Raw genomic sequence first — 13248 nt, 5'->3', positions numbered from 1 at the left:
CTGCAAGCAGGAAACATCAAATTACGATGCAATTTGCATGATTATCTTTTTTTTTTTTTTTTCATTTTTTTCCCCCTTTTTTGCATATTTTACCTCCTGTGTGTGTAGAAGAAACATTTCCCTGCGTCCTACTGTAGTAAAGGCACTCACTGAGCTCGGCAAGTGGGCATTAATATTGCTGCTAACAACAACAAAAAATATTCTCATCGTATCAGTCATTTCTCTCTCTTTTTATTCCATAACTGTTTTTTCAAACTGTCACATCCTGCTGAGAGAAGATGCTGATGGCCCAACATATAAACCTCCGCACCACATCTCCGATTTGAATCTGCGCAAGGAGTTGGGCTGTATCACGCTGTCGCTTATTAAGTGCATCTCCTCGCAGATATCCTTTCCTCCTTTGCCACCCTCCTGCCTCCCAGCATGGCCTAACTGAATTGTGCTGAGGAACTGCCTTTAAAAATTGATAGAGTCCCATAACAAATTTTCCTTCTGCTCTTATGCCCCGCATCAGAAAATCCTGCGGTACGTTGCGGTGTACCTGCTGATGCTAACTATCTCAAAGCCTCTTTCCTAAGCAGAAATTACATAAATGTTTAATTATTGTCTTTCAGCCCGCACTGATGCACTGCACAGGCAAAATGTCCTCTTCCAAATTCCCTGCTTGCAGCCGGTGCAGTCACTGCTTTTCTACAGGAAACACTGAGTAAAATTAACAAGTCTGTTTTCTTCAGCATATAAATATTGTTTAAGACCATAAGTTATGTGTTTGTCCGGATTGTTGTTTTTCAGATTGAACTCCTTTGTTTCTTCTTGTGGTCATTCACTTTTCCTGGCTGCAGTTTTTCACTGCAAGCCCGTGTCCTTCCATGTGGGTTTCATATTGATGTGGATTGGAGTGGTCAAGTGCCTACGGTTGCCAAAATATCTATTAGCGTAACCCAGTGTGGAGGCTGGTAACCCTATCAGTCTTCCTTCTTGGCTGTACTTCTTTGTGATGCTTGTGCTGCTCTGAAATGCAGAAATGGATCTGTTCGTTTTTCGTTTAAAAAAAATGAGAGTGAAGGAAAAAGTACAGATCTGTACCGTGAAAAGATGATGAAAACTATTTCTTCCCTGCTATGTGCAAGCATCACAGTGTTGTCTGAGGTCTGTCCATGAAAATTATCCCGTTCTTTACTTTAATTCTATACCCTGATTTTCTTTCAAATTATCTGGCCCCAATAATTGCTTAAAATTCACATATATATGTCTCTGTGTGTATATTTAATGAAGAATGCCTTGAAACTCTAATTAGGGCTGCTTGACTCCAAAGCAGTTTACATATCACAGGCTTACACAGCTATCAAACAGATGCTTCTCCTTTTTTTTCATTCAACTGACATTTTCATTTTCTCTGCATGTTTTGAGGACTGAGCAGTGATGTGTTTTGACTCCTGAGGCTACAGACGATATCAAAATGAGGATTAGAAATGAAGCTTTACCTGTCAATTAAATTGTTAAGCTTGTCCTCCGCAGCATCTACACTTTCAAATGGCCTGTTTATTGAATTTGAAATAGTTTTCATTCTTGACCTTGTTTAAACTGAATGGACAGTTCTAATTATAATCTTCAAAGTTTTCAGCTGCAACATATGGTTCGCATATAGAGTTGTGGATGAAGGGCTCTTGACTGTTTATTGAGCTAAACCACTGTTAAATATCTCGGGAAAGATTGGCATGTCAGGCGTTGAATTCAAGCAGAAAGCAGCAATACAGGTATTGGCCGTTTCGTCTTTTCACATCCCTTTTCCCAGGAGGTCTGCTCTCGGGGGACACCTGAGAAATGGTCTGTGGTGGTGGGACCCAGGCACTGGTGAGGAACAAGTCCCCACTTTCAGAGGTTGCATTGTGCCAGTCTTTACGTAAGTACTACAAAGCCATATCAAAACAAACGATATCAATAAATAAACAAAAAACAAACAAAGGAAAAAACATCCCACCTGTCCCCAGAATGAATTCAAATTACCAGGATCTTTGGCAAATCAAATGTCATTCTTTCAAATCAACGCTGGCTCCCCCTGATGGGGTTGCATGACACCTCACAGCAATTTATCCCTGTATTTATTGTCCAATAAGGCCAGTGACAGATCAGGAGATTGAATCCAGGTCTTTAAGGCTTGTCTGGGTGGATTGCCCCGTTCAGTGCTTCCAGCTCTGATCTCTTCTCCCCAGAAGCCTCCCCAGCTGCTCCCTAGGACAGCCATACCTTAGAGATGCCTCTTTCCTCTTCCCTCCTTGAAAACAGTCATCAGGAAATGCATCTCCCTCCCAGCCTGGACATAAATATTTATTACCTAACAAAGGCAGAGTCCCATAGATGACTGCTGTTAAGCATTTCCCGGTGTCCTTTGGTGTGCTCGGTATAAAGACGGATAAACCAGGGCTGTGAGAGAGGAAAGCTGACCTAGTCACAGCTTGAAGCCATTGAAGCTACCTGGAAAAATATCTGAAATATAGGGCAAGGTACCAACTGCAGGGCATTTTTGCAGGGCAAATTCTCCTCTACGGTGTGACCAAATCACCAGGGAGGTCTGAAGGAAGGTGACGGACTGAAAGTCAGACAAACCTTTACAAAGAGCATTTTTTAAAAAAAAAAAAAGCCATTGATTTTCAGGGGAAGGTAAATAATTAGATAACTTGGAAAGCCTGTTTCTGTGCATGGCTAATTGGATAACCCTGCCAAAATAGTGCAGGTTAAAGCTGCTTTGTGCTTAATCCCAAGCAAAGAAGAAACATTGTGCAGAACTCGCCGCACTAACAAGGGCCCTCTTTCAACGTGCAATTGGTTCTCAGGGACTAAATTGGGTAAGGAATCTCTTAACCATGCCTTTTAACCAATCTCTTATCAGACTTGACATGCTTCTTTCAGTACAATTTGCTCAAGCTATTCCATTAATTAATTTTGTTGTAGCGAGCTTGCCTCAGACACCTGTGACTTACTGAAATTTAAGTAAGCTGCAGCAGTGATTTGAGCTAACCTGACTGACTTTGAACCGAAGCAGACAATGGATGCTCATATAATCCATTGGAGGGGCCAGAAAAGGGCAGAAACAAATAGGTAAGGAGCAAAAATAAAAGCCCAGGAGCAGGAACAGTTTAATATGACCCAGCAAGCTCTGCAGGAGCACGTTTATCTATGCTGAAAGCTATTTCACCAAGGTGTTTTAACATCAGGTTCTAGTGGACCACTCAAAAGAGCTTGTAACATATTTATGGTATTTTTTGTGAAGTATAAAAAAGAGCACTAGAGTTCATGGAAGACGTGGCGATTTAAAATCTTGCAGCTATAGAAAATTGCTCTCTTCCCTTTTTGCAGCTCAGCTTGGTTTGGTGAAACAGAAGCACATTTTCAATTAAAATTAGCAGAAATTCTGTATTTTGTTCTTGAATTTTAAGCTTTGGTTTTGACCAGACTTAAAATTTGTTGTATTTTATTTCTAGAGTCAATGCTAATGTCAAACAACTTTCATAGCGGAAAAATTGGACAAGCATTTTTCTAGCAACGGGAGGTTCAAAACTCCTGGAATCAAACTTTCAAGCCTTGAAAACAACTTTAATGTTAGTCAAACAGGAGAGGTCATTAAAAAAACTTCTGCTTGAAGAGCAAATCATGTCACGCCTAATAGTAAGTACATCTGTGAATGGATTCACACTGGTTGTCAAATTACAGGCATTTTCAAACTCAAGACTTGGGGAGACTGTGTGATTTAAAGGAAGCTGGGAGCTGAGTCTGTCATAAATGTATCTGCTTATAGCAATGGTGGTTCTTATGTTATGTTTCACTCTCACAATATACAGAAATTTCTGACTTTTGCGATCAGCTTATATGTGACTGGGTACCGAGCCTGTTCCCCTCCTCTCCCTTAAGTATACAAATTAGTCAACTTTGAAACACGTGAAATTAATGTGTAAAATCCACCATGTAAATTCGTGGGGGACGACCATATGATATTTTCACTCTGTAACTTGCATGAGGTTTAAACATCCTTTGGAATCGATACACCAGACTAATCACAAATAACAGAAGGGAAAGTGCTGTCATCCATCTTTGCTGATTTTAAATATCGTTTTAGATACCAAACAATAAGGGAGTTTGCATGTCAGATGAACGAAATGAGCTGCACTTTAGCAAGCTGAAGGGATTGGGTGAGTGATTCAGCACAAATGAGTGGAAAGCTGGATTTTTGTTAACCTAATCCAGAAAAATATTGAGATGAACAGTTTATCCACTTGTGATAATTTTACATATAGCTTCTTATTGTTTCTCCTTGTGGTTCTTTACATAACATCCAGTCTTCCCTTCCCTGTTTCTCCACCCTCCCTGTCACTGACTGTTTAATCCTAGCACATGTGGACCCACAGAGCTCCCTGGGCACAGAAGAGACCAAACCCTGATGTTATTAAATTGTAAGATGCTGCTGCAAGGGGTAGACCATGCTTCCTCTCTCTGGTCACGATTTTTTATAAACAATTATTATAATTATGTTTAATTATAACCCAAATTTATAAATTTAAAACCATCCACGTAAATCATCCTTTAAATACATGGAAGTAGGGGTTTGTGTTTTCCTCTCTCCGTTGGTTGCATCCTTCCTGCAGTGAGCTGGGTGGATTGTGGTGAACCGAAAATGTCGATGTGCATGTGTCATCCGTTCCAATTCCAAGCAGTATTTCTTAGGCATCTGGTAACAAGGGTGTAGTGCTCCTGTGAAAGCCTGTCGAGCCAGGTCCACTTTGGGTACAGTGGAGGTTTGGGTCCCCAAGTGTGAGCGTGTGCCCAGCTGATTTTAACTGGGTGAATGTAAGCCCTGACTACTCATGTATGTGGGATACCTGGCCTTGGTGAGGACAAATTATGCATTTTGAAGAAAGGAGCTGTTGCTCCTGGCCTCAGTGAGACCATGGTGCTCGGCACCTCCCAGCTTGGTGTGACTCGTGGCATCCCAGCAAGTCTCTAGTGCCTGCGGGGTGGGTGATGCTCACAGCTTAACGTCATTTGGCCGCTGCCTCTTTTCCTGTTGTTCTTCACAGCTGGGTTGAGTCTGGTAGGAAGCAGCTTTCCTTTGGCAATTTACAGCCATTCAGGTCTTTCTGTAGCACTCGCTCCTGTGGCAGTAAGCATAAGAAGGAAGGTAACGGTGCTAATGTGAAACAAAAAGTTTATTCTGCCCCATAAGATGTCCCCTTGAGGAGTCACCTTCCCTCCTGACGTGCATGAGCCCTTCATGTCTGCTCTGGGGCTGTCGGCATGTCTGACGTGGGCTCATGTTCGAGCTCTAGTTACAAAAAATGACCTTATGAGGAACACTTTACCCTAAAAAGTAAACTGAATTAGGAAGAAAAGCAGGCCTTTCTTTCAGTATTGCTGCAGGCTCTTTGAGATCTGAAGTGGCAGCTGTCCTGCACCAGAGCTCAAGTATTTGCATATAACTACAGAAGAGAATGAGGGTCAGGGATGTATCACTGCAGACCTGTGGGAGAGAGGATGATGCATTCATTATGGGAGTAGAGACTGCAGAGACTGCAGTCACTTAAAAGAAAAAAAAAAAAAAAAAAGGAAAGAAAGAAAAAAAGGATTTAAAAGCAAAAGGGATTTTGGACTGCATGAAGTGCTTGTCCAGTGGTTATTATATTGGGCATATATTTCCCTCTGGAGGCTCGTGACCGTGCAGATATTTGTTACGTGTGGGTTTAAGGAGGTAGCTGGTACAAGTGTGAGTGCCTTGGGCCCACCACCAACCCCTGTTCAGGGCTGGGGGAGCTGTGGCTGCCCCTGCTCCTGACCCACGTGTGCTGCAGAGGCTCCTGCAAATGCTCAGCCCTACTGCTGTCAGAACGGGTTTTCTCCCTCTTTGGGGGCTTTCTTTAGCTTTGCCTGTTTATGTTTCTTAGTGGCTTAAAAAGCTTAGCTGCTGGTAGTGGGGAATTGATCTGGCAACAGCCTGCTTTTTTTTTTTTTTTCCTTTATAGAAGCATAATTGCAGGTCCACTAATTATCTGTGTCTAGCGCTGCTCTCTGTTTATTTTTAAGGAACTGATTGATTATAGCTGTTCCTAAGCATTTTAAGAAACAGTATGAAAAAAAAAATCCTGCAAGCTGCGTACAAGAGCCACCAACGTGATGACCTTGAATTCCAAACAAGCAATCTCACAGCTCTGTGTTTAAACAGGTTTTTGGCAGGGAAATCAACCTGTTGCCAAAGCAGCCCATCAAATCGGCTGGGGGCAAACTTCACAATCAGCAAAACCCCCACTCAGGGGTACAGAGGACTTAAAATCTGTAACACCATCGGTACAGCCTGCCCTGGAAGGGGCACAGTGCTGGCAGCAGCCCTGGGATTTGCATGCCACAGCCTCTTCTCTGTGTTTAGGGTGTACAAACAGGTAGTGCACCGTGACTCGGGGGTCTGAAGAGCTAAAAGAAGCTGCAGGCTGTGGTGGCTAAGGCAGTTTGCATCCTGGCAACAAGTAAGATTAACTTTTGGCTTGGCCATAAGACTGTTCCTGATGACCAGTGGGTAAATCGGGACACAGTTCTTGGGCAGATGATGGTGGGCTGGTGGCAGCAGGGCATGTGCTGCATGTACAGCACGGAGGGCAGGGACTGTCGAATCTCACTGAAAGGCATCTCTCTCTGCTGAAATTCACAGGTGATATAGAGGATATTCACGTCCTGACTGCTTTGTTCACCCAGTAGCGTAATTCCGTTCTCGAGATAGCTTTGGGGAGCACAAATTTCTTGTTTCTCTTCTCGCCTCTATGGCTCTGCCCCTGTTTTGGAGACGCACAACTGCTTTTGGCACAGGGCGACTGGCAATAAGAAAGCCCCAAATGGCTCAAAATTCTGGTTATTCAGATAAGCATCCTGAATGTAACTGTAGAAAGCTGAGCACATAGCTATTTTAGTTTGATCTGCAGCAGGAATTAATCCAAATTTAATTATAGTATGTAGTTAAACAGATGCAATCTCCTGTAATCCCATGGGGACGGACTTTATAATTCTACTTTTCTAAAGTTATTTCCACATAGAAAAAGAACTGGCCGCTTGTATACCTCTGACAGTGTAAGCTGTTGCTTTCCTGGTGTGTTCGTCCTTGACAGGTGCAGCTATTTTACTGTAAGAGTGCAAATAGGTTACACTTGTAAAACTCTCAAGTGCAGCTCAAGCATTTAGGTTAGTGGCTGCTTCTCGGCCTTCTTCCCAGACAAAATAATTAAGGCATTTTTCTTCTGTAACTGGGGGCAGCGTTGTTTCCTGTCCCGGAGATGTAGGAGGCACCGAAGGCGACTGCATGTTGCATTTTTCTTGATTATATCTTCAGGACGCGAAAGCATCTTTTGACATTTAGTCCTGATGATATCGATCTTGCAGAGGAAGCCTCGGGCTGGAGGCCTCACCTGCCATCGGCCTCACTGCTCGGGCCTCCCGGGAGGATGGCGGTGGGGATATTGTTGTTTGATTTTGCTTTTGTCCCCCTAAAGCTGGGCCCACCAGGGCCAGTGCTGAAGCACGGAGCCCTATGGGGCCTCAGACAGGCTGGGGACACCTCTCGGAAGGGTGGGCTGTCATGCAGGCAAAGCCAAGGGAGGGACATGGAGGGTCTAGTGATGTGGGGACATGAGCGGTTTGGGACATGGCAGCACAAGGGACACGCGGGGTGATGGAGGCTGCAGCCAGTGCTGAGCTCCCGGGGGCTCTCCTGGAAATCCAGGCACTAAAATGCCCAAACAGACCTAGCTCTGACAAATAGCACTTACTCTAATTGCTCATTTTTTATTATCTTGGCTATTTTTTTCTTTGTAAGTGCTGATATCCTAAACTAAAGCTGTATATGGTACAGATAGAAATTCCGTGGCTGGTTGTAGCTTATAAAATTAATATATACTGAAGCTCAAAATAATTAAATTTATGAAAGTATGAATACTAGAATGTGTTGTACTATATAGCTCAGCTGCTTCCTTGGTATACTTTTCTGAGCCTTTTTGCTTATTTTATTTCTTTGCTACTCAAGACAAATAGTTTCCTGGTTTTGATTTCATTCTGGGATTTTTCAGCAGAGTGTTTCTTAACAGCATAGTATCCAACAAGATGAATAACATTTTCTGTTTACTGTTTACATTAAAAAAAATGAAACTTCTGTTTTAAAAAAAAGTATTCCAGATGTCTTCAGGCAGTAGGAAATGTACATAGTATACAGTCTGATGAAAGGAAAGATATAGCAGAAGGATTAAAAAGTGGCACACGTTAGCAAATGGTCTGAATTTAAGCACTAGTCAACACTAGGACTTCACTTTAGGTGGGTGAAATTCACATGTGAAATATTAAAATTTAACTTTATAAATGCATTTCCTGAGGACCAGGATGTTGTGTGTTTCCAAGTCATCTTTAAAACTTCCTTTTTCATTTAATTTTGATTAGATTTTCTAAAAGGGAATAAACATAAAAGCATAAAAATGTAAACCATAAAAGCTAAATGCAAAGCAGATATATCAACAGCAAAAATATGAAAGCCAGACCCCTTGCTCCTCGAGTGCAACACCAGGGGGAAAAAAAACCTTCTTTGTGCTCTTGTTTCCGTGCTCCTCTCTGCTCCGCATTCCTGGCTCTGCGGCCGGCCCGTTCCCTGCAGCAGCAATTATGGCTGGCCTCTCCTTGGAGCCACTCTTTTCTTTCTTTCCATCCCTGTCTGTTCATACACACCTGCTTGGGCGTTTTTTGGGTGGGTAAATCCTTGAGGATGGTTTCAGAATGTGATCCAAAAGGCAGTTCAGTCTGTGTCAGTCTTTAAAATAAATAAATAAATAAATAGTGATGGAGTGGCCCTTCTAGATGCATATTGCAGAAGGGTTCGGTAACGGGAGGATGTGTTCAGTGGTCAGCATAATTTGGCACCAGCATCACCCCTGGGTGGGATGGAGGGATGTGGACCTGCCATCCCTGGGGGCTGTGGAGGAAAGGACAGCCAGATCCAAGACAAGTATCTCCCAGGTGAAATTTTGTCAGGGAATGAACTAACTGGCCCTTACTTTCAATGATTTCTGTGTCAATTTTTAAGGTAATGGTATCAACATGCCAATCAAATGCTATTTACAGTATTCTGGAGTTGCAGAAAAGATGCAGAAACTGCTTATGCGGTACTTTTGAAAATGCAGTTTTGTGGATTGCTTCTAAACCTTCAAGTATTTTCTTAAACTTTTCTAGGTCTTTTTTGTCCATCCTTGTCTTCATTTTCAGGTGAAACGTTACAGCACAGTCTCAAGCTGGTTTAATGGTAGTTTCTGTCCTCATTTGACTGAATGTAATCCCCTAAACTGTGAAATACAGAGTGATGCCTGCTGATGCTGAGTACGTATGGTCAGGGAATCACCTCCCTGTCAGGGAGGTCACCTGAGAAGAAGATAGGGAAAGTTCAGGGAAACACAAAAAAGTCCAGGGGACTGGAGCCACAGAAAATGTAGCACAAAATCAACCTTCTTTTCATATGTAGTGCCAAAGCTCCCGTTGATTGAGAGCATCAGCTCTGCTCTTGCACGTCTTTTTCCCATGTCAGTTGTATGTCCTTGTACCCCCAAGCAGTCCTGCTAATGAGATTAAAGGCCTGATGCAAAAGGAAATCTTCATACAGCAAATTTTTGTGAAAGCCAAATGTTTGACCAGCGGTACCTGCAAGCTCAGACGTGTTAGCTTACTGTCATTCTCTCCTTGTATTTTTCTCTTGCCCCAAGGAAACGCCGGCGTCACAAACCACTCTAATTAACAAAGGCTTCAGAAGTAGAGACTACAGAGAAAGTGCCCGTGGGAACTTTGAAAAATGCCATAAAATTTCAATTTTCTTTGCTCTGTTTAGAGTGCAGCAGCAAAATAAATAAACAAAAAATTCCAGTCGGATCGTCGTGGTGGCATTGTGTATGAGTTACGTATGCTCCAGGAGAACCAGGATATATGGCTTTGCTGAGGCTGTCTTGTCATTTCAGTCATTTGTCTTCTCTCTGTAGATGTGGACGAGTGTGCAGTGGTGAACGGAGGCTGCCAGCAGGGCTGCGTTAACACCCATGGCTCCTTCTACTGCCAGTGCCAGGTGGGATACAGACTGCACACCGACGGGCGCACGTGCTTACGTGAGTAAACGTTACAAGCACATCACTGGGAAAAAAATGGTTTTGCATAAATGTGGAGGTTTGTAGACTCTCCCAGTCTGAATTTTGGTTAATTCACAAAGGATATCGTTATCCTGCCTGGTTCAAGTACTTTGCAAGAAATCAGACATTTTCAAAATTGGTCTGTTTTTTCGGGAACAAAACAGTGACAACATCCAGTGTTTCTGTGATGCAATTGTGTGAAAATATTTTTTGCTTTGAAGCAGGCTTTAAAGAAATGTAAGGTCTTCCCGTCAAATGAGAACATTTTTCCAATTCTGACCATTTTTTAAGCCTGATTTTAGGCAATATGAGAAGAATGGTCAAGTATGGTCGGGTCACATCTGCAGAATAAATTCACTCCCAATTTTGTCATTGTCTCAGTTCTTGCGTGAATTCCCTTGGTTGTACTTAAAATCAGCCAAATATGTCATCAGTCATTTCTTATATTATCTCAGCAGTAAATGCAACTAGGACATAAAGATGTACCAGCGCTCAGGCTGTGGGAATAATGGTTCGTTTGTTTTTTTTTAATTTAATTTAATTTTATTTTATTTTAAGGAACTTACCATTTTAGCTTTGTTGGGTTTACCACATACAAAGACTTTCAGCATTTTGGAAATTAACCATAATTAAAATTACGATGAAGTCTGAATCTTTTCTTGGCTGTGTCAGTTGGAGAGGGAATGAGTACGGAAACATAAGTGTGAAATAAATAAATGAATTTAAAGCAAAATGGTTTATACTTATGTAGTGTTTTCCTATGAATTACAAGAAAAAAAGAAAAATCCATCTCTCTCTGATGAGGTATGGCCAGGGAAGACACAGAATGCAAAGATGTGATGTCTGAATTACATTACTCTCTCTGAATAGTCTCGTTTTCAGCAGTAGTGGAGAGGGAATTTCATACTAAAAATGACTAACGTGGCTTAAGGGGAAGAAGATTGAGAGAAGTGAATGATAAAACACAAAAAGTAGGTATTGTGGGGATTCTTCTAGCCTTCTGTGGGCAGTGTATAGTATTCTCATGGCACAAATAATCAGAAGCTTAGTTTTGAGTTTTCCTAGCTATGAACATTATCAGAAAGTGAGCTTTCAATTCAGGAATTTAAGCATTCAAAAGGAGTTATTAAAAATACTTAATATAATGTTCAGGTTTATTCACAGTATCTCCAAAATTATCAAGGAGGAAGAGAAATAAATCCTAAGATGAGAGACAGAAGGAAGTCAGAGAGAGCTGCTATCATGATAATTGATACACACAATACTGAGCAGGGAATATTGAGTTCCATTTAGCTATTTAGACGAGACACCAAAATAAATGGATATAATAAACTCTTGTGCATTGGAGCACAAGACATGCTAATTGATGAGGACAGGGAGAAGAGAAGCATTTTTTATAAAACCATTCTCCAGGAGCGCCCAGCATTGGGATTTGGGCACTAGCTACTTGCACTAACCAGATACTAGTGGGGATGGAGAGTTTCCCTGGTCTGTTGCACTGGTTTATATGTGCATTTTTGAGCACTCATCTGATCAAGAAGTAAAAGGAATAGTGCACGTCTCCTTTGGCCTAGTGCAGCTGAGCAGAACATCTAGCATTTCAAATAAGGCTTGCATTAGCAATAATATTTGTTCCATGAATACCTTCGAGGATGTAACAATCTCACAAACATACTAAGAATATAAAGGGTCCACATTCTGGAAATGAGCTGTTATGAAAGTTTGTTATCTCAGCTACAGAAATAAGAAACACGCATCCCTTTATACAGGCTTTTGAGATGAATGCAGCACAGATTTCTGTTATGTTCATTCTTTCCACGTCTTCTTTTCTTTTTTGGCAATCCTATGTTTCTAGGAGCAAAAGTGCCAAAATGACTTGAGGGAAGCAGATTTTGCAGCCTAGATGGCTTGGAAGTCTCCCATACATAAGGAAGTGGATCTATCTTCTTATAAGATATTCAGCCCACATCTGAAGACTCAAATAGGTCTCCCTAAGCTTACTATAAGGTCTTCGATAAGCTACTTTTCCATACGATTGCATGGAAGATTACTGAAGTTTTGTTACAAACCCTTTACAGCAAGTCCTGTCCTGCTACCGCATCATCACAGCATATCTGGGATCTCGACAGTCCCTGGTAGTCCATCCCTGCATCACCAGCATGATCCTCATAGCACTCTTCTGCTTGTACTCCAAGGCAAATGATTTCTAACGTGGTTTATTTTCTTTGGTGATGAACAGCATGTGAAAGTAAAATGTTTTATTCCTGAATCCTTTGATGATCTCTGATACTTTGTGTTGTGCCACAATCCCATCTTTTTCAATGTTCCTTTTCTTCTTTAGCTTTTTGTCCCTCAGATTTTGCTCGATATTGAATTCATTTTTAGATATGTGTGCCAGTCTGAACGTTCATTACAAATCAGGTAATTAAAATAACCAAGGGTAACACTGCCCAATTCTTCTGGTTTGTTTTCAATGCCTTGATTATGTTAATGCAGTGAATTTAACTTCATTAAAATTTAACCAACTGATGTCTGGAAAGCAGAAAATCAGACAGAAAACATACTTATTATAGTACCAGGCTGTGTTTTTGGACTGATGTAAATTCATTGTCTTCACTGGAATTTATTCTTGTTTGAACTCCAAGAAGTGAAAGCAGAACAGAGGTTTTAGAGCCCAATTCATCTCTGGTGCCAGCTGTTATCTTTGATGCCTGGCTTATGTAGAAGAGCTGTTGAGAAACAGCTCTTTGTGGAGACTTCCACACACTATGGGTCTTAATAGAGGAAGCAACAAAGAAGGTATCTCTACAAATCTCTACTCTGCTTTGTCACACAAGTAAAAGTACAGTATATCTGGTTACAGTTCTAGTCATTCGTGAGGTTAGATTTAAGGTGATGGAAGATAAAAACTTGAGGAGAGTGCTTGCTCTAGCCCCATGGTTACTAACTAGGGTTTCATACTCTTTTTTTTTTTTTTTTTTTTTTTTTTTTTTTAAAATGTTGAGTGTTCCTATAGGTAATAATAGGTTGAGATATGTATGTTGAAGGCCAAAGCTTAGTTTCTTTC

General features: G+C 41.4%; 1 protein-coding gene across 2 annotated transcripts in view; it reads left to right on the top strand.

Annotated features, from left to right (window-relative positions):
* Positions 1-13248, top strand: part of LOC311441740 (uncharacterized protein) — a 227804-nt gene that overhangs the window by 115145 nt on the left and 99411 nt on the right. For both annotated transcript variants that reach the window (XM_084530218.1, XM_084530219.1), the window contains exon 6: positions 10038-10160. In XM_084530218.1, coding sequence (XP_084386344.1) covers positions 10038-10160 — 123 coding nt within the window. The remainder of the gene's footprint in view (positions 1-10037; positions 10161-13248) is intronic.

The sequence above is a fragment of the Aythya ferina genome, assembly GCF_964211825.1.
Source record: "Aythya ferina genome assembly, chromosome: 9".
NCBI classification, from domain to species: Eukaryota; Metazoa; Chordata; class Aves; order Anseriformes; family Anatidae; genus Aythya; species Aythya ferina.
The sequence above is the reverse complement of the archived record's forward strand: the minus strand, read 5'-3'. Positions and strand labels throughout refer to the sequence as shown.